The sequence below is a fragment of the Lipophrys pholis genome (assembly GCF_963383615.2).
Source record: "Lipophrys pholis genome assembly, chromosome: 8".
NCBI classification, from domain to species: Eukaryota; Metazoa; Chordata; class Actinopteri; order Blenniiformes; family Blenniidae; genus Lipophrys; species Lipophrys pholis.
In genome coordinates, this window is record NC_137630.1 from 30,314,385 (window position 1) to 30,336,089 (window position 21,705).

Here is a 21,705-nt window from a genome sequence, read left to right on the forward strand (position 1 = left end):
CCCAAACTTTCTTTGTTTATTAAAATTAAATCCAGAACTTGATTTTTTTTTTTTTTTTGTTCTTCTGTACAAAAATCTAAACGCGATACAGACGTGGCGGGTCTCAGTCGTCGTCCGACAGCTGCAGGTCCTCCACCACGTCCTCGTCTCCCTCCGCCAGCTTGATCAGAGCCGAGGACGACAGCGGCTGAGGGGCGTCGTGGTCTGGAACCGGCGACAAGAGAAACACACATGAAGCTCGTCATAGAATTCAAACTTAAAACTTTACATCTAAATACTAATTCAGCCATTTTCTGATTTATTTCTCTTCTCGTTTCTCTTGTACGATTCTGCAGAATAAATATCCACAGTTTGGCTCTTTTGGCCTTTTTTTTTTATTGTTTTACTACATGAAGTTGCCGTTTAAATGAATCCAGAGCAACTATTTTCTCAAGAATACGAAAAATGTAATAATCACAGCTCAAATATTGAGCAACAGCTCCTATATCTAATTTCTTAGTATTTTCTTTTTAAACTACAATCAAACTTTTTAAATTCTCTACCTGAATAACTAATTGACATTCCAATCAAACTGTCAGTCTCCAGAATAAACACTAAAATCGCATCATATGAGCAGAATTATTTCTATTAAGACTTTTAAATATATTTTTAAATTCCAGCTTGTTAGACCGAAGCAGGAGTGTCAACCAAGAGGCTGAAACCACCAAGAAAATTGTGAACATTTGATCCGAGCTGAGAAATCGGTGATGCTGGTGTGAAAGATCGCTAACTAGCATTAGCCTCAAAGCCAGGCGGAGTTTGTAAAAACACCCAGAATGCAACAGGGTTTTTTTTTTTGGGGGACATTTTACTGTATTTTTCCACCAGAAGGTTTCATTAAAAATTTACTTTATGTTGAGATTGGAACAATTTCCTGTAGTAATTGTTAGATTTCTATAAAAATAGACATTTTCAACACGTATACTCGCCACAACAAAGAAAAAACTTTTAAAAAGTTTCAATTTAAAGGTTAAATAAAAAGATGCGTCCCACCCGAGACGACCGCATGTGGCCGTTTAAACGTCAAAGAAAGCGACTGGACGAACCTGAGTCTCCTCCCTCCACGTCTCCGCCTTCACTCAAGTCAGACAGATCCTCACGAGCGTCGTCTTCATCGTCTGACGCGCCGTCTTCATCGTCTGACGCGCCGCCGCTCTTCTTACCTGAGGGAAGCAAAAGGAAAAAAACATTGAACTGCAGTGAATTTTTTAACTTTCTTCAGAGGTTTTTTATTTTTTTTTTTTTTCTAAGTTTGCGCCGGTGCATCGCTGACGTCTGAGGACTGCGGAGACGTGGATATGTGGGCCAGGTATCAGAGGCAGCTGGAGGTGTCTATTTCCTCCCGAGATGGAGCCGAGAGTCGATTACAGGCGCCGCCGCCGCCGCACAAACACCCATGACAGTTTACTACCGGCAATTTCAGACATCTTAGGCTCATGGCCTAAATATAGCAAATGGAGATAGCAGGCAGGTTCCACCGCTACGACGATGACGGGAGAGAGAGAGAGAGAGAGAGAGAGAGAGAGAGAGAGAGAGAGAGAGAGAGAGAGAGAGAGAGAGAGAGAGAGAGAGAGAGAGGGAGTGAGAGAGGGAGCGAGAGAGCGAGCGCCAAAGGGACAACTGAGGTCTACGGGCTTTGAAGTTGAGGTGTGATGAGGGGCTGGTGGTGCTACGACACACACACACACACACACACACACACACACACACACACACACACACACACACACACACACACACACACACACACACACACACACACACACACACACACACACACACACACACACACACACACACACACACACACACACACACACACACACACACACACACACACACACACACACACAGTAAACGAACACACATGCAGAAACAGATAACTCGTCTCAAACTTGCTCAGATGGACGCTGCAGGCTTCAGTACCAAAGGCTTCCCCCAGATGACCTGGATGACTTATTGCTACCACACACTGACACCCCCCCCCCCCCTCCCCACACACACACACACATCTATCTAAATCATCAGGCTCAAACTTCCCCCTCTTTCCGGGAGTGTACGAGACCACAGAGAGCTTTGGTGAGCTGCCCGAGAGCTTCTGGCTCTCGGAGGCTGGACGACGAGGCGGCGGCGTGTGTGTGTGTGTGTGCGCATCGGAGAGAAATGTGTGAGTGTGTGCACGTGTTGCGAGGACATGCGGGGGCAGCTGGTTACAGACGAGAAGCCAGAGAGAGAGAGAGAGAGAGAGAGAGAGCGAGAGAATTAAAGAGAGAGGGGGGGGGGGGGGGGGGCACCTCTGGCTGTTCCAGTGGGCTGGTTTGAATTAGGAACCCCCGCTGGGATCCAAGCCTGTACTTCCTGTCGAGGGGTTTTAGTTCGTGTGTGTGCGCACGAGGGTTTGGGAGGGGTGGAGGGGAGGGTGACGAGAAGTGGAGGGGGTGGGGGTGGGGGTGGGGGTGGGGGTGGCAGCAGCTGCCGGTCCGTTTGTTGGGACTCTCCCTACAATGAGGTCCAGATGCATTTATAAAAAAAAAAAATTTTTTTTTTTTTTAAAATCCCCGCCGCCCACTCCTTTCCTCCGTGACCTTGCGGAGGTTCTTTTTGTCCCGCCCGGAGCGCGTCCGAGTGGAAAGCTGTAACGGGAGGTCTGCAGCTGCCGGTGACCTGTGGGCGACCCCGACAGGACGAGACGTGCGGGGGTTAAAGGATCTGATTCTCCCTGCAGTGGGAGTTTGTTCTGATTCCCGAGGACGCTCCGCTGGGCTAACGGCTCTGCAGCTCATCACGTCACGGCAATCTTTAAAGATAGTGAGCGGCGTCGCACAAACAACCGAGCAGAGAAATCAAACTGTCGTGGACTCCACACTCTGCTGGGGAAACGAAACACCGCCCCCTGGAGGCCCAGAGGGGGAACGACATCATCTGCTGCACAACATGCATCCATCTTCTGCACCACACACACACACACACACACACACACACACACACACACACACACACACACACACACACACACACACACACACACACACACACACACACACACACACTTTGCCTCTTTGTTTCAGAAAAGTTTCACGTTTACACGGCAACATTCGGAAAACAGAACGGAAGAAATGTGTTGTAGTTTTCACAATGGGCCACTAGTTGGCACCGTTAGTTACTTTTGTCATAAAAATATGCACACATGCACAGAACAATATGCTATAAACATAAACAATAAGAGAACGCAGACTTTCTGACTGAGCTGGATTGTTATTATGGTGACCGTAAAAATCTTATTTTGTATTTACATATTTTTAGTCCTTGACTTTACAGTGTAATTTTAAATCTAGATTTAGTAATCTAATTTGAAGATTTCTTATCAAGTAGAATTTACTTGCTTCATAGCCAGATCATTTTACTTTAAGTAATTTTCTTCTCAAATTTAGTTTTTATATCTTATATTTATATATATACTTTTTTTGCAGTGTATTTCTACCCGTTTACACGTTTCAAGTCAAAAGGCAACTTTTTGAAAAGGATGTCCGTTTATATGGAAACGATGTAGTTTTCATGTTGGGCCACTAGTGGGTGCTGTTTGTTTTTCTAATGAAACCACACACACATGCAGCGGAGAACAAAACTCTCTAAATATTAACAACGGAAGAACACGGACATTCTAATGGACAAGACTACCAAGTTGGATTGTTATTACGGTGACTGTCAAAATAAAAGTACCAATATGGACCGAGAGTCCTGACATCACGGAGGAAACATCGTTATTCATAACATCGACTGAGCATGAGCAGAAGAACTATTCACTACAGTCGTGGTGAACATGTGCGATAGCAGCATTACAATAAAAGTGATCCTCGTTTCCACGGTGACGGATTTGGAGCGTTAAGTTCAACCTTGGAGTTTTCAAAAAGTTGGATTTCCAGTGATTTGAACAATGTTGCCATGTAAGCAGACCCTCAAAACTCTGAAGGTTTTCAGTTTTCACTTGAGAACGTGTCCTCTGCTGCCACCTGGTGGCGTCCACCGGACGGTTTTAAAGTGAAATGATCGCCTGCGTCTAAACGCCGTCTCACCTCTGACTTTGAGTCCCGTGTCGTCTCCGTCTGAGTCACTGTCGGACTCGAACAGATCCTTAAACTCTTTCTTGTCCTCGACCTTCTTCTCCTGGACCTTCTTGCGTTTGATCTCAGGCAGGTCCAGATCCTCCATCTTTAAAAACCGAAACACACCGGCAGCAGTGAGAACCGACCGACAAGTCATGTGACCGTATGATGACCCGAGGAAACAGAAGTGCTTTGCGTCGACAGGGAGGGAGAGTGAAGTGATTCTCACCCGTTCTTTGCCGGAGATCTCCAGCTGGATCTCCTTCTCCCGCAGCTTCTTCCACTGGGCGTAGTACCTGCTGAGTGGAGTCCCCTCCTGCTGCACCTGCTTCTCCCACGACGCCTGAGAGACGACAAATCTTTGTTGAGACGAGCCGATCTAAAACCATTTCCGAGGCTTTCAGCCACAACTTCCCATCAGCGGAGGCGAGGCAGGCGGCCGAGACGAGACGGCGATCCGGAGGAGAGAGCGATTAAAGACGGCTGAAAGGAGAGATCTCCTCCTGCCCCGAAAGGTCTTTGTGGACGTATTGATTCGGCCCAATCGCATTATCTGACCGGCAAATCCAATAGAGCGGACAGACCGCGGCCTCCCGCGCCGCTCAGCTTTACACATTCGCCACAATTTGCCGGGGCGGCCATTAGGACGGGGGACACGTATGATGAGGACATAAACATCCACCTGCGGACGCGGCATGTGGATGGAGGCGTGGCATCAGTGATGAGGCTCACGCCCGCTTACCCGACATTTCAAGTGGGAACGCGTCGTTTCAGAAAAGTTTTGCACTTCGATGGCAATCTTTAGAAAGTAACTTCTGCTTTTTATAGAAAGGACAGAAATGCTGAAACCAAAACAGAAAGCATGATGGGTAACGAGTCGACTGTTGGTGGTTATGGTAACGAAACCACACACACACACACACACACACACACACACACACACACACACACACACACACACACACACACACACACACACACACACACACACACACACACACACACACACACACACACACACACACACACACACACACACACACACACACACACACACACACACACACACACACACAATTGTTATTACGGGGAAAATAAAAGCACCAAGTCCAGGAGAATATGGACTGGGAGTCATGACACCAGGGAGGAAGCTTTGTTCTGATTGTCTCTACTGAGCATGTGCAGAAGAACAATTCACTATGAGCACGATGCCCCCCCGCCCATTTCCATGGAGACGGAGTCAAACCACTTCTCTTTTGACAAAAGTTGCATTTCCGCCTCTTATTATGGAGACAGGAGTCAAAATGTAAAAAAAAAAAGAAAAAAAAGAAAAAAGGTGCATTAGGTTAGGAAGGTTGCAGGTTTGATTCCCATCTCCACATGCCAAAGTGTCCTTGAGCAAGACACTGAACCCTCAACTGCTCCCAGTGGAGTGACAGCGCCTTGCATGGCCCTGAATGTGTGACCGTGACTGACGATGTAAAGCGCTCAGGGGCTGCTCACGCAGTTGAAAAGCGTCCATTAAGCCCATTTACTGTTTCGCCCGTTTCCACGGAGACGGTTTCAAAAAGGTTGGATTTTTAGTGTTTAGAGCGTCAACGACACAACAAAATGCACCACAAAGTTTGTGTTTTCACTTGAAAGCGTTGTGTAAACGGGGCCTCAGTTTGGACGGCATCATGTGGGGGCGGGGTTAGGGGGAGGGGGAGGGGGGTTTGGCCGCGGGGGGGCCGTGACCTTTCCAGCGCGGCAGCAGCCGGGCTGTCGCCGCTCCTCCTCTGCCGTCGCTGTGCCGGCAGCACGGCGGAGACAGCTTCCACTGAGCCGTGGCGACAGGCGCTGGCACGGCGCCACACACACACACACACACACACACACACACACACACACACACACACACACACACACACACACACACACACACACACACACACACACACACACACACACACACACACACACACACACACACACACACACACACACACACACACACACACACACACACACACACACACACACACACACACACACACACACACACACACAATATCTCATCAGCTAAATTACAAAGACTGACCTCTTTCATCCTAAAACGCCCTGAAATACTCATCGGTGCGTCGCACCGGGCCTCTCGGCGGAGACGTGGCCGTGAACAGAGCCAACATGTGAGGACAGGTAGCGAAGACACTGAGTCAACACACATGAAACACACTCAGACGTGGTGATTAAGGTTGCTGGTTCAAAGCTCACGTCGGCACACGGGGGTCTCGGGGTTTGTGCAGGGAGGGGTCGGCCATCACGAGCCTCGCTGGATCGGAGCCCAAACAAACTGCCGCTGCACTGAAAATGACTCACTTCAAGCTCCTTCGGGTTTTGGCTCCAAACGAAGGTTTTAATTCACCGCCGTGACCCAGTCAGACTTCATCGTATCTTAACAAGCTGTCGGTCCGAGATTAACCCGGTAGAACACTTGGTTCTCAGAGTGCCGTTCACCGGAGGTCCCTAGGTTTTCGAAAAGTAGAGCGGGAGGCGGAGCTTCTGCTCTCAGGCTCCTCGCATGTGGAACCACATCCCAGTTTCAGTGACGGGAGGCTGACAGTTATTTATTATCATTTATTTAATGCAGCCTGCAGCTTTTTCGGGTCCATTTTCTAGTGAAGCTGCTGTAGGTTCAGGCTGCTGGGAGACGTTTCCTGCTCTCCCTCTCCATACAGCGATGTTCCACCAACACACGTGGCATTTTGAAGAGAGGACATTCAATAAATCCATGGGTCTGTTGGTCTTCTCCACGTCGCCTCCGTTTGATTAACACTTCAGCTTTTAATGGTCAAACCGTCTCCAGCTCCTCATTTTACATGTGAATATCTGAACCTCAAAGTTCCACTCCGTTTGAACATGTCTTGTTGTTAAAAGCTTCAGCATCACTGAAATTCTCCTGCTTCTTTAAGGCATCGTTTACACGACAACGTTTTTGTGCTTTGGTATCGGAAACTTTTAGTTTCTTTTCCATGGAAAAGTTTTGCAAACGATGGACCGGGAGTCGTTACCGTCCATCTACTGAGCATGTGCAGAAGAACTTGTTACTATGTTTTCCTGTTTTCACAGAGACGAGTTGTTCCGAGCACCGTTGTCGTGGAAACGAACCTCCAAGACACAACAAAAGTTTTCTGTCTTCACTTGGTAACACCGGGTTTTTTTTCTCCTTCTTAATAACATTTTGCTTCACTTTAAATTAGAACGCTTTAATTGAAATATCTGCAAAAACCCAACCAAGAGGCTGAAGAGAGACGAGTGACGAGGTGAAGTTTAGGAAGAAGAAGAAAAAATGCCTTTGGGGCAGTTTCTGTCTGTCTGTCTCACTCACACACACACACACACACACACACACGCACGCACACACACCCTCTCACCACAGCGGCGGCGTCCGCCACTCCGAAGGCGGCCTTCTGTCTACGTCCTGTGATGTAGCTGCTGTTCTCCTGCACCTTCTCCAGCAGCTGGCGCACCGGCTTGGCGTAATTGCCCACTTTGCATTCCTTCAGGAACGCTTTCAGCTGCAGGGACAAGGAGGACGAGGAAGATGAGGAGGAAGAGGAGGGCAAGAAAAAGACCGGAAAAAAAAAACAAAAAAAAAAAACAACAAAGAAAGGATGATCCTGTCGGCTCATATAATTCGTAGGAAGCTGATCTTAAATAATCTACTGATCATTTACGTTCATGTTGTGAGAACAAACTCATCTGCTTCTGTAAATATAAGAATATAAAATAATTTCTAATTCTAGACGAGGCTGGAAAACTAATTAATGTCAAACAGGCGTTAAGCTATGAATTAAAATGTCATTAAGACATTTTTCTATTGTATTATGACACAAGTTTTGGTTTTTGACTGTTTGAAACACCTTTTAAGGGATGTATATATAATCTATATTATGATTGTGACTCCGTCATCCAGGTTGATCAATGTAAATGCATAAATGTGGGAATGCACAGATACTGGTACCGGGTCGAATACTGCACGCGTCATTAATGAGAAGTTCAAATTAATCATTAATTCATCCTCATAATCCCTCAATATTAATTAGATTTTTCAGGGTCTTCTTCTCTATACAACTTCAATCAGATTTGAATTCGGCTGAACGGGCGTCGCAGGCCGCGTTACCTGGATGACGGTGGGCAGGGCGAGTTCGGGGAAGCCGATGGAGCCGGCCTGAGTGTGGAAATACTCCAGGATCAGGTCGTAGAGCTGGTCGATCATCCCGTCCTGAAACCCGAGGGCGAAGAGAGAAGAGAGAGAAAATCCATGGGAAGAAGATCCAGGCAGAATTCATGAGAATGTAAAATAAATATTCGGTCGATGAGTCAAACTGCTGCTGCGTCTCCTTTAACGTCTTTACGGAAACATGTTGTAGTGAAATATCTCAACGTCACAAACGTCAGAACAAAAAAGAAAAAGGGAATTTTTTTTTCTTCTAAAAATACAAAAATGCTGCTTCTTTCCCCCACAAATGTTTTAAACATCAGAGTTTTCATGGTACTAAGAAGTATTGTAGACGTCTGAATGGCCACTGGAGCGACGAGTATCTGGACACAAAGCTCTTCTCTGTAGTTATAAAGCTGTAAAGAAGCTTTGGGTTATCATTAAGAGAAGTACGTGAACCCTCCAATGGTAAATAAACAGTTAAAAACGCCACGGAAACTAGATTTTGTCGTTTTGTTTATGGAGTTAATGTTCATTTAAGTCCTGACCTGAGAACCAGACGTTGTTTATACAGCAACATTTCAAGTTAAAACGCGTCGTGCTCGTTTCAGAAGAGTTTTGGGTTCACCTGCCAACGAGTCACTGGAAATGGAACGTTTCTGAAACTCCGTCGCCCTAAACAATCCTTCTGCACGTGCTCAGTAGACAATCGGAACAGCGTTTCCTCCGCCGTGCCATGACTCCCAAGTTCATATTGACTTGGTAGTTTTATTTTGACGGTCACTGTAACAACTTTGTCGCCTGTCCACAAGAATGTCAGTTTGCTCCCGTTGTTATTGTTTATGTTGTTCTCTGCTGCGTGTGTGTGTGTGTGTGGTTTCACCACAAAAACAAACAAAAACTCGCAGGCGTGTAAACGTGAAACTTTTCTGCAAACAAAAATGCAAAAACGATGATTTTCCTCTGAAATGTCATCACGTTAACGGGATCGTAGGAGATTTAAGTGACGGGTGCAAAAGCAAATCTTCACACAAGTTTGATTTAACCTTCGAAACGCGAAACTAAAATGAGGTGTGAACAAGTGGCGGCGGCGGCTCCACAGTGCAGGCGCCTCTTTCCCTCCGCCGCCACGCTCTGCAGCTTGACAGATCGGGGTCGGTGGCCGGCGTCCAGGCGACAGCAGCAAAACCGGCGGCGGCGGCGGCGGGCGGGCGGTGGGGGATAATCCCAGGGGGCCGTGCGGCAATCCTCTTGGCCGCGGCGCCGAGCGTGTCGACCCGGGGCTCGTTTCAGAGCCCGACAGAGGGGCTTTCAGCCGCTAACCCCAATCCGTCTCCTGACACGCAGCGTCGCCGAGAGCAACCGGGACTCCGCCCACCCGCCACGACCGCCACCGACAGGAGCAAACGTCAAAACAGCAAAGCTAATCTGGACGGATCCGTTTGGCCCGCGGGCAAATTACCGGCGATCGCTTCAGTTTGACGGCAGTTAATTGGTAAATGTTGAGGATGCGGTCAAAGCCGCCGTAGAGTTAATCAATCTGCTCCGACCGACTCTCACCTTGTACGCTTTCTCCATCAGGTTGACCTTGTTGAGCTTCAGGATGACGGCGAAGTTTATGGGTTTCTTGCTCATTCGGCCCGGCTTCTTGTTGAAATCCACTTGTTGGAAGATCTACGAGAGAAAGGAACGTCAGAGCTTCGACCTCACAGGGGAGGAAAAGGAGATTCTACAATGGGAATCTTTTATTCACAGAGCAGGAGGAAGAGCTGAGGAAAGTCAACAGATATGAATACCAGGTGACCGGTCTCGTCCACACGGAGGTTTACATGCGTTTGTTTTTAAATCGGGAGACGCAGTTTGTCCTCATGCCTTTTCAAAATGTCTGCTGGAGCAGTGATTCGCCCCGAGAGGCCAAAAGACGCTTTCACAGAATTTACGTTTTCCTCCATTTTAAATGCATTTAAAAAATTTTTTTTTTAAATAGATTAAAATTAGATAAACTTTCCAAAGTTAGCTGTAATATAAGGAAATTAAGACCCTTTAAAAACTGGTGAGGACTGAGACCAGAGGTGTCAAACACATTTCAGTTCAGGGACCACATACAGTCCAATTTCATCTCGAGTGGACCGGACCGGTAAAATCAATTACCTTTAAATTTAAACTTCAAAAAGGTTTTCTTTGTTGTGGCGCAGAGTATACGAGACGGAAATGTCTACAAATACTACAAAAAAAAATAAATTAATAAAAAAAATAAAGACATAAAGCCAATTTTAATGAAACCTTCAGGTAGAAAATACAGAGAAATGTCCACAAAACTTCTCCTACTGCTGTTGCATTATGGGTATTTTTTTTTACAAACTCACCCTGACAGCATGGCTTTGAGGCTAATGCTAGTTTTCTTTCATGGCGGGTCTCAGTGTTGTGTCCTCTACTCTTAAAAACAAATGGGGGGAAAAAAAAACAACATGTTTTCTTTGAATTGTTTACAATTTTCTTGGTTGTTTGGTTTGAGGACTGGTTTTGGTCCCGTCTTACATTATCTCAATTAAGTGCTTTGTTCCCCCTCTTTTTTTTAGCCTCGTTGAGAAATTTGGTTTACTCGCTATTTTTTAGCAACTACTAACCCTAACCAAAACTTCGTCTTAAAACCTGCACATCCTTCCAACTCATGGAAACATCAGCTTGGATATTTGTAGTGGACATCTCCTAAAGGAAATCAACAAGTAATTAACCATTCAACCGGAGTTCACGTTAAATTTCGGGCTATATTCCGCCTGCTAGAAGCTCCAACGATTGTTGGGCTCGTTTGAAACGCTGCATCGTTCGCGAGATGACACATTTCTATCTCCGTGTGTGGAAGAGCATCCGAGCCAACGTGTGGGCTATTTGTCTACAAGCTTCAGCTCTCACATCTGCCCACAGCGCGCAAGTGAATTTCTGACTTGTATTTGTGTATCGAGCTATTTCTGACTCCCCGTATCTGTGTGTGTGTGTGTGGTCGTTAATGCTGTGTGTGTGTGTGTGTGTGTGTGTGTGTGTGTGTGTGTGTGCAGCAGAGCAACGCTCCTGGCCGGTGCTGTCTGTACAAACATAGGATGTGGTGGCGGTCTGCGGGGGAGCCAGAGGGAAGTGGGAAGGCATGGGCCAACCCTGGTGCGCGCGCGCACACACACACACACACACACACACACACACACACACACACACACACACACACACACACACACACACACACACACACACACACACACACACACACACACACACACACACACACACACACACACACACACACACACACACACACACACACACACACACACACACACACACACACACACACACACACACACACACACACACAGAGCTACTGAAGCAGGAAGCTCCAAATCATACACCCCCCTCAGAGATATGAGAAAACAAACGCGCACACACACACACGCACACGCACACGCACACACACACACACACACACACACACAGGAGGAAGGGGCTGTTTCTGCCGCTCTAATTAAAACAGTAGCAGCGTACCTCAGCTTGCCTTTAACGAGGGGAACAGTAAAGGAGAAAAAAAACAAAAAAAACACAGGAAGTATTGTGCGTCACAAATAAACACAGCTTGCTGTTGGGCTTTTGTTGGCGGCGGGGGGGGGGGGGGGTTCTAGTGTGTGTATGTGTGTGTGTGGGGGGGGGCATGGGCAGAGAGGATGTGGTCTGCACAGCGTGTCAGGACCAGAGTGTAAACCACAGCCAAGCCTTCATCGGATTGGTCAATCTGACACACACACACACACACACACACACACACACACACACACACACACACACACACACACACACACACACACACACACACACACACACACACACACACACACACACACGATTGACACCTGATCCGTGGGTGGGTGGGTGGGGGTGTCAGTTGGTGACCTGCGATCGCTCTGATAACGACAAGGTGTCTCTGCTCTTCCTGAACTCCTTCAGTTTGCGGCCGTTGAGGCCGAGACGCGGCTCGTGTGCGTCGCTCATGTTTTTTTGTTTTTTTTTCCACAGCAAACCGCCGACGGAACATTTCACCACAGCTCCATTTTCTCTGTTTCCATCTGACAGGTCGCCCAACGGACTGCTGCTCGCCGCCGAGCGTTCGCTGCCGTTAACGGGCCGCGGCGGCTCGGACTGTGTCTCTCACCTCCAGGAGGAACGGCAGGACGGGCACGAACGTGTTGGTGCTGCTGGACAGCAGCGTGAGCGCTCTGCAGCAGTGCATCCTCAGAGGGTAGAACCTGGCTGTGGGCACCAGCCTGCAAGACAGCAGAGTGTCAATACCTCCACCTGCTGGCAGGAAACGGTACCGCGGCGTGCCGGCTTCACTGCACTTTTTAAAGGAAAACTCCAACAGATCACATAAATAACTGAGTTTTGAAAACAGAGACACAACTACAATCACCTGTGAATCCAAAAACGACACAGAAAGATACGTTTGAATCTCAAAATCAGGCTTAGAGTTTTACTGTTTAAGTACAAAAAACCAAAAATCATCATTTTATTTCACATATTATTACTCGGTATTGAGTTTTTATCATCCCCCGCCCCCGTCTTCCTCCCACCTGCGCATTGTTAGCGCCGCAGCAGTCGTCCTCGCATAATATTTTCTTATTTATCACCTTGTTTCTGTCATTCAAACACTGCTGGTGCAACTGGAGACCCATTGTTCTCACTTCATTTGACTAATACCGACGCTGTGGGTGTTCAAATTTCAAAACAGATCGCGCGAGGTCTCCCAACACGACCCAAAGCGGACTCGGTTAACATTTTACCATCTCACCCCGGCGAACTATTCAGTCAAGATTTGAAAAGATAATGGCTTCTTAGGTTTTATAATAATTCTATCGACTGAATACCACAGATCTTGGGAGAAGGAATGCATTTCTGTTCGGCACGTTCTGAAGGCTGAATGAGGATTTCTTTGAACTCACTTGATGGTGCCGAGGATGACTTGGCAGAGCGGGTAGATCAGAGGCTGAAGAACGTCGCTGGGATGAAGAGTGCTCAGGGCCCGACACCACAGGTACAGACAGTGGATAAACTGCCAGTTATACACCGACTGGAACGTCTCCTACAAAACACAAAACCACTGTGAGACGTTCAACATCACCAAATCTATAAAGTAGATCGAGGTTTTCTCTGACTCTCGTCTCCTCTTATAACGATGGAAAACACAGGTTGTAGATCAGCGTGTCAAACGTCAGAACTGTGGGTCAAAACCAGCCTGCCGAGGCTCCAACCGGCCAAACCACCGAGCAAATTGGAAAAAACTACAAGGAAAACATACGTTTGTGGACATTTCACTGGATTCGACACCAGAAAGTAGGGCTGCGATTTAATCGATTTATTGATTTTGTAGCTAAAAACGATTTTTATTTTGCAAATTCAAGTTTTTCGTAATTTTTCCCTTCGGTTCTGTCGTTCCTTGTGGGTTTCTGGAGTTGCCATTTTGCTTCAACCTGGATTAAAGGTTGAATTTACTGAATGACAGCGCCTCATTTACTTTTTTATTTTGGGATTGTTTATGTGCATTTTAACTCTGAGGACAATCACAGGAATAAAGTTTCACTTTTGACGATATGTCTAATGTCTGCAGTCACTTTTAAGTTTGAGGAACAAAAACTACGAATCGAAACCTTTTTTTTTTTTTTTAAAGGTCAAATTCACTCAGTTCTTCCAGGAAATAGAATTAAAATTGGCTTTATCTTGAGATTGTCATAATTTTCTGCTGTAATTCTTTTGTTGTCTGTGAAAATCTAAACATTTCCATCACGTGTACTCTGCACTACAACAAAGAAAAACTTAAAGATTAAAGTCTGTGGCCCCTGAATGTGTAGAAGATTCAGCTACACATTCAATAGTCACTCAGATCTGGAAGAAGAATAAGAAGGTATCGGAGAGGAGTTCATATTCCAGCCACGTGAAACACAGACCTTCTTCTTCATGGTCATGGCGTTCCTGAGGTGGATGGCGAGCTGGCGGATGTAGATGAAGGCGTGCTGATAGGTGGCCTGCGTGTCGAGGGCGTACATCTCCGTGAGCGTCCTCTGCATGAAGTTGATCATGGGCAGCATGTTGGGCGAAGTGAACTTGCAGTTCTGCACGTAGGAGATGTACATTTGCTGCAAACAGAAAGAGAAGCGGAAGTCAAGGCCGGATGTTTGCGTCGTCGTCGTCGTCGTCCTCAGATGCCACGTCTTCGTTGGGGCGGCTCACCTTGAGAATCGGGTTCAGGTAACTATCTGGCTTCTGCCGGCAGATCTTATTGAGTGCGAGGAACGCCAGAACCCGGCTCGTCTCCTCTCCCGTGCTCCACTGCTTTATCAGTTGCTGGAATACAAACAAAAGATTCAAACGCGGTCACTCGGGAATCTCCCGGCGCGGCGTCTTCCATCGGCGCGGCGGTTACCTTGACCAGGTGGCGACACTGTTTGGGCAGACAGAGGTAATACGGCACCAGCTGGTTGGCGTGCTGCAGGACGGCGCTGATCACCGTCGCCTCCGTCAGACAAGACAAGAGCTGCAGGAGAGAAACTCAAAGTGTGACGGGGACACGGCTTCAGCCAGGAGGAGGGACGACACCCGAGACCCCGTTTACACGACAAACGTCCCAAATGATGACGCATCGTTTTTGTGTTTACGCTGCTGGAAAGCTTTACGTTTCCATGGCAACGGTTTGGAAATGATGAATGTTTACACGCAAATGGCAGAGACACCGAGGCCACGTTTACACGTATTTGAAATAACTGATATTGCTCTGCGTTTGGGCGGCACACTAACACATGAAGACGGCGGAGAGTCGCCACAAACGATGACGTCTGAAAACTCCGGCCACAGTGGAGATTTAGAGAAACTTGTTCTCTGGTTGAATCTAAACGGGGGTGGGCGGATATTTTCGTCACAATTCATGACATCATTTCCCCCCAGGATTCTGATTGGCTATCATGGCTTCATGCGTCTCGCTACACTGCCCCCTACAGGTTGGGCTGCACATAGCCGCTCTGCACCAGAGATACGTCTGAATTGTCCCTCCCATCTCCTTCTCTATCGACTCGTACCCCGGGTGTACGCGGGTTCGTGTCAATGAAGATTTCTTTGTAAACATAGAGGGGGAAATATCCGTTCTTGTAAAAACCCAGTTTGGTGTAAACGTGGCCTGAAAATACAGTTTCCTTGTTGGGCCACTAGTCACGGACATTCTAGTGGACAGACGGCCAAGTTAGATTGTTATTACGGTGACTGTCAAAATAAAAGTAGCAGGTCCCAGGAGAATCTGGACTGGGAGTCATGGCGCTCTGGAGACCGTTGTTTTTGTTCTCTACTGAGCACGTGCAGAAGATGTGTTTTCCCCATTTCCTCGGAGACGGAGCGTTCTCAGAAACCTCCACCTTGTAATTCCTTTTCAAAATGTGCATTTTCAGTGGCTCCGGGCACCGTTGTCATGGAAACAGACCAGCCGATACTCTACGGAACTTTTCCGTTTTCGCGGTGTAAACGGGGCCTGAGAAAAGCAGGAACCTGAAACGAGGTCGAACCTGAACGACTCCGCTGAGATACATCTTGATGTCGAGCTGATTCTTCTGCCACCTGGAACTGGACGACGGCAACACGAGCCTGTGGGGGAGGGGGAGGAGGGGGAGGAGGAAGAGGAGGAAGAGGAGGAGAAGATAAACCTCGATTCAACAACAAGAGACGACGAGCTCGGGAGTTTGATCTGGACTGGATCTCTCACTTCTTCTGGTCTCGCTCCGGCTTCAGGCTGAGAATCCGCTGCAGGGCCACGTAGATATCTTTGATACAGAACAGGACTAAAGCGTTGAACACTGCAGGGCGACAGGACAGAGAAAAAAGTTTATTTGCAAAGTCTGAAGTCAAAACCAACAATATTTATAAGAGCTTCCCGAATATTTACTGCAAACACACAGGAATGAAATCAGTCGAATTCCTCCACTTTGATTAAACTGAATTAAACCGTCTGGACAAATTTATGGAACAAAAAAATGTTGATTTTCTTTCGTTTACTGCCGTCGACACGTCAAAGCAAATTATGAGGGGGAGCAGTCATTGATTGACAACATGAAATAAACAAAATCAATCATGCATTTAATTTATTCTGAGTTTAGACTGAAACCAAAGTTTTTTTTGATAAAACTGTACTGGGAGCTTTTCTTTTGATTTCATTACTTTAACCAATAAAACTCCACTGAAGAGGTTCCTCGGAGCATTCCAGTTAAGATTATGAGCTCAGCAGGACTTATTTCCTATCTGATTATCAAACATTTGTTCTAAACTGGAGTCAACATGAACCCTCAGACATCCTTCTGTTCATTTGGGTGAATTTTTCCTCTTATTTTGTTTGTTTGAGCGCAAAGAACAAAGCTTCACTTTTAATTTTAACATATTTTGTAATTCAGATATTAACTTTCTCTAACATTCAATGTGGTTCACGGTCAATATTTATGGTCTTTTAATCCTTTAACTTAATTATTACATGCAGTGTGAAGTTTACTGGAGAAAAAAAGCCTTATATCTAATAAGTCAACATTCTGATCATGTTACAGCTGAAAGGATTCAGCTTGTGTTCAATAAAATAATGACAAATCAGAGAACCAAGAGCAGGACTGTCGAGCGTTCGGGCCAAAACTGGAAACCATCGACTTTTTAACAAGTTTGCAGAAACATGCGGCTGCAGGAGTCGTCTTTTGGGACATTTCACTCTATTTTCCACCAGAAGGTTTCACTAAATTTGACTTTACGTTTCAGTCATAATCGTCTTGTTTGGACGCCACAACAAATAACTTGAACGTTCAAGGTTATTTTAGCGCTCGTTTCCCGCCCCAGCGCCTCCGACTGTGGCCTCCTGAACTAGAATGCGTTGCTGCAGACTGAACCCACCCGAGCTGTCGGCCACTTTGTACCGACACTGCCCCGCCCCTTCGCCCTTCGTGGTGGCGACGGCGGCTTTGAAGGCCTGAGTGACGTCTCTGAACAGACGAGGCGACGGCTCCTTCTTCAGAGCGGCTCTCCACTCTTCCACCATCTTGTCTGTGATTTTGATGGCCTCGTCCTTGTTCTTGGCTTTCTTGGAAGCTTTCTGACCGTCTCCATCTCCACCTTCATCTTCAGAGCCGGCCTCCTGCAGGCGAGACATAATTAGGATCTTTGTTCTTCCAGCAGCGCCGAGGGTTGAACACATCGTCACAAGCCGACTCACCTCCAGTGCAGACGGTAGCGTGTGGTACTTTTTCTCATCCTCGTCTTCGGAGCTGTCAGTGTCGTCAAAATTGAGGAGCGTCTGGTCGTTGTCTTGAAGGAACTTGTAAAACTCTGGATCTTTACTCTTCAAGTTGGACAGCTGCTCCTTGTGTTTGGACGCTTTACCTTTCTTTTTAGCGTCTCTAATGAAAAAAAGAAACAGTTGTAAATCTTATTTTTATCATTATTATTCAATCACCTATGAATGCAGACTCACATGCTGGCGGCGGAAGACTTCAAATCCTTCTTTTTCTTTGGTCCACTCTTTTTGGGAGCCTCCTCTTCGGATCCACTTTCCCCTGCTGAGTCAGCAGCGGTCAGCAGGAACTCGTCCAAGCTGAGGTCCTCTAATTTTCTGCAGGAAAACGATTGAAAAGACGAAATGTAAACAGATGAAACAAGGATTAAAGCCACTAGATAATCCCAACGTTACGCTGCAATAACAACGCAGCCAAAGATAAAGATTGTAATGAACAGCATGTTCAGATATTTTGATGCAATAAAGATTATTTTTAATATTGATGTGGTTCATAATTTTACTCCAACAACTTTTGAACTTTGTTGAACTATTGAATCATTTGGACATATATTTGAAGGACACAGAATACAGGCAATATATCACCCAAAACAGAATTAAAAAAAAGAAAACAGTGAATAAGGACAAGAAAAACAGTGCAACAAGAATTCAAATATAGAAGTCAAAAAAACTGAAATGTGCAATATGTAATTTACTACTGATATGTGTAGTATATAATAAAGTGTACCACTGTAACAGCCATATAATACAATACCCCTTTATTTTACGTGAAGCTTTTTGATATGATATGAGAGCCATGCTGATGTTCACAGTAAATCCTATAAATAATGTGACAAGTTAAAACGTTGATATAATAAGAGGATGTTTTGACTTGGAGTTAAAAGCAAAGTGCCTCATAACTAAACTTGATTAAAGTAGCTGTTTTATTATGATGCAGTAAATAACTGAACTTCAAATGATTTCTCATTTAGCTGTTCTGAAGACGTTAAGTGTTAAAACAAGTAAACAGAATTCAGACTTCACGTTTTACATGCTAACTGGGCTGCTACATGCTAGCAGCATGGACGGCTAAAAATACGACCGTACAAAGCTTAAAACGCTTTTTAACACCCCGCCAAGGCAACGACCTGCTTCGGAAACTTTACGCGCTTCAAAACGATGCCAAACTGATCTTGAGTAGAAGTGTGGGGGGGTTATTTTTAAAGAAATTATGCGCGTTACCTTTTCTGCTTCGCTGCCATGCTGGATGGAGAAATTACCCACAATCCCTCAGTGCAACGCGAAGCTGTTGGTTTGATGGTTCACGGGCAACGAAATACTTGTATTTCTTAATGTTTCACTTGAAGATGAGCCATTGTTTCATTATCTTTTTTATTACTGTGTCTTTTCATGACAGGGAAATGCAGGAAAAGCTCACATCGATAACACATAATTAACTAAGGCTGGAAAATAAAGCAAGCCGTGCACGCGAAACAAAAACATGTTCCTGTGTGAAGAAGAAGCAGCGGTGTTTTGATGCTACACGTGAGCTTTCAATTAGATGCTTAAAGGAGGAAGAGAGAAACAATTGTCATTTTCATAGTTGGTCTTGTTCACTACACCACCACAAAGCTGGGGAAGCTTACTAACGGTGAGGAGTCCCTGCTGTCACAGAGACACCGAGGACGGCTGGTGGTGAGTCTTAAATCGAACGCTTCCAATGTTCAGCGACGTTTAGTTTAGCCGGCTAATTCCCACAAAGTGAACAACCCGTGACGCGAACCGTCGAAACATCAATTGTATTTCGGCTACTTCAAGTAAATTCAAACTATGTCCATGATGTGTGCTTTGTTGAAGTTACGGCTTCGTGGATGTTTTGTTTAATGGTTCACAGTGAGTCGGAATCGGTTAGAACCAATCACAGCGCTTTAACGGGATACCCCGCCTTTTGGGGGTGGTGCGGAACATTTTATCAAGCGCACTTCCTGACTCTGACCGGTGTTTCGGATTAGCTGGTTCTCCCGTTTAACTGATGACCGACTTCCTTTACCGTCCTTTGTTGCAGCCGGTTTTTATAAACCCGAAAAAAATCCTTAGTTGTCTTGGCGAATTCTGTTCATATTAACGATTTAAAGTGTCATATCTCACAACCAGTTCACTTTTAAAACCAGCTGTTATTAGCAGCAACGCTAAAGGAAGTTGGTGACGAGTTAACAGCGAAACCAGTTGATCCAAAACACCAGACAAAAGGAGCATTTTAAGGTGGTATGTGTCACATCGGAAATTTAATCAATAAAATTCTATTTACGTGTGATATTGTTATCAAAATATACACTGTTGTTTTCTCATGGGTGTTTACTGAATATCAGAGTCGCATACAAACAAAGCAATCATGGTTGTTGTATTAAAACGTCACCAGATGTGGCTCCACCTTAACAACCCGATGTCAGCGTTCATGCAGGTTTTTTTTTTTTTGCATTGACGTCAACCGCATCCAGCACAAAACAGAGGCTTTCTTCACATTTCCTATTCTCCAGTCAGAATATGGACACTTAGGACAGGCGATGGTTGCCGTTTTTAAACACACCTGACTGCGACAGCTGCTGCTGCTGCTTTGACCTGCCGTCATTCTGCGGATCACAGCGCGTGCAGGGATCACCGCCGCACGACCACCGGTAAATAAATGACACATCCATTCTGCCGCCGCAGCTGATCACTGCCGCCGCGACCCAAAACACACGGAGCGGGGGGTTGGGGTTCCCTCGGATCTCACAGAAAACATCTCCATCCACAGAATGCATTGTCGGCTGCATGCAGTGGTTGTTCTGCAGAGGAGGAGGACAAGGTGGACAGTCGTGTTGTCACACGTGTCTCGGTGTCCTGCGTGTCCCTGTGTCCTGCGTGTCCCTTGTCTCAATCTGCAGCATTGTCTCCTCGTTATTCCCCCGGGGGCAGATTGTTCCCTCACGGAGGAACACGGCTGGTGTGTGTTATTATGGTCCATTGTGTTTTGGAAAATGGGAGCTGGAGCCGGACGCCAGGCAGCTGCGATGACATTTGAGATGGTGCTTTGTGGGACTGTGGAGAATATTTAGAGCAAGTGACACCAATGTACTGACCAGAGGCAACTTAATCAAGTGTTTGTTCTCCTCTTAGACCTTTAACAAATCAGCATTTATATACATATATATATATATATATATATATTGTTGGGATTATGTTATATTTGTGTTAATTACACATGAACATCTCTTTATTACAAATACAGTGTTAGAAAAAAGTCATCGAACAGACTGATATCAAACATATTTTAGTTCCCGGGCCACATAAAGCCCGATTTCATCTTGAGTGGTAAAATTCTTGCAGAACCAAACAATTATTGCTGAAAATTCAAACAATTTAAACATTAAGAAAATGAATGTACCATTTACGTGACAGCGATTTAACTGAAGATGCATCGTTTTCGTCTCGGAAAAGATTCCCGTTTACATGGCAACGTTTTGAAAACGATGTCCGTTTCCACAGAAACGGCAAAAATGCAGAAATGGATGTGGTTGGAATGTTGGATCACGAGTTGCCACCGTTGTTTGTTTGCACGTGCCTGCAGACAACAATACACTATAAACAATAAAACTGGAGAGAACGCGGACATTCTCGTGGACAGACGACCAAGTCGGATTGTTAATACGGTGACTGTCAAAATAAAAGTTCCATGTCCCGGGAGAATATGGACTGGGAGTCATGACATCATGGAGGAAACCTTGTTCTTACTGTCCAGCTACTGAGCATGTGCAGAACAACTAGTTAATATGGACGTGGTGCACATGTGCAGTAGCGGCATCTCAGAAAAGCTGCACCCCCCCCCCCCCCCCTCCGTTTTCACAGAGACCGAAGTTTCAAAAAGTTGTGTTTTCCGTGATGTAACCGGACTATCAAAAGACAACAAAAGTTTTACATTTTCACTTGAAAACATCTTGTAAACACAACCTAAATGACACTTTCTGGGGGAAAAAATACAGTAAAATGTCCCAAAAACTCCT

General features: G+C 45.9%; 2 protein-coding genes across 4 annotated transcripts in view; one reads left to right on the forward strand and one right to left on the reverse strand.

Moving 5' to 3' along the window:
* Positions 1-7: 7 nt before the first annotated feature.
* Positions 8-19,568, reverse strand: noc2l (NOC2-like nucleolar associated transcriptional repressor). Of its 2 annotated transcripts, none has more exons than XM_080469174.1 (18): positions 18,908-19,568; positions 17,867-18,004; positions 17,609-17,792; positions 17,290-17,530; positions 16,127-16,217; positions 15,930-16,008; positions 14,804-14,914; positions 14,611-14,724; positions 14,328-14,516; positions 13,326-13,465; positions 12,539-12,650; positions 9,904-10,017; positions 8,305-8,406; positions 7,556-7,699; positions 4,372-4,485; positions 4,113-4,248; positions 1,086-1,202; positions 8-204 (listed from the first exon to the last, which is right to left on the reverse strand). In XM_080469174.1, exons 1-18 carry the CDS (start codon positions 18,925-18,927, stop codon positions 104-106), a joined length of 2,247 nt encoding a protein of 748 aa, XP_080325300.1. In that variant the 5' UTR covers positions 18,928-19,568; the 3' UTR covers positions 8-103. The 2 variants fall into 2 exon arrangements, with proteins under 2 accessions (XP_080325300.1, XP_080325301.1); XM_080469175.1 differs by having other exon boundaries at positions 7,548-7,699; positions 18,908-18,956.
* The window catches only part of klhl17 (kelch-like family member 17), a 17,474-nt gene continuing 14,953 nt past the window's right edge, over positions 19,185-21,705 (forward strand). The window contains exon 1 of one of the 2 annotated variants that reach the window (XM_080469177.1): positions 19,185-19,360. The gene's annotated coding sequence lies outside the window, so the exon portion shown is untranslated. Of the gene's footprint in view, positions 19,361-20,142; positions 20,341-21,705 lie in introns of those variants that run through there. The other variant, XM_080469176.1, reaches the window with a different exon arrangement.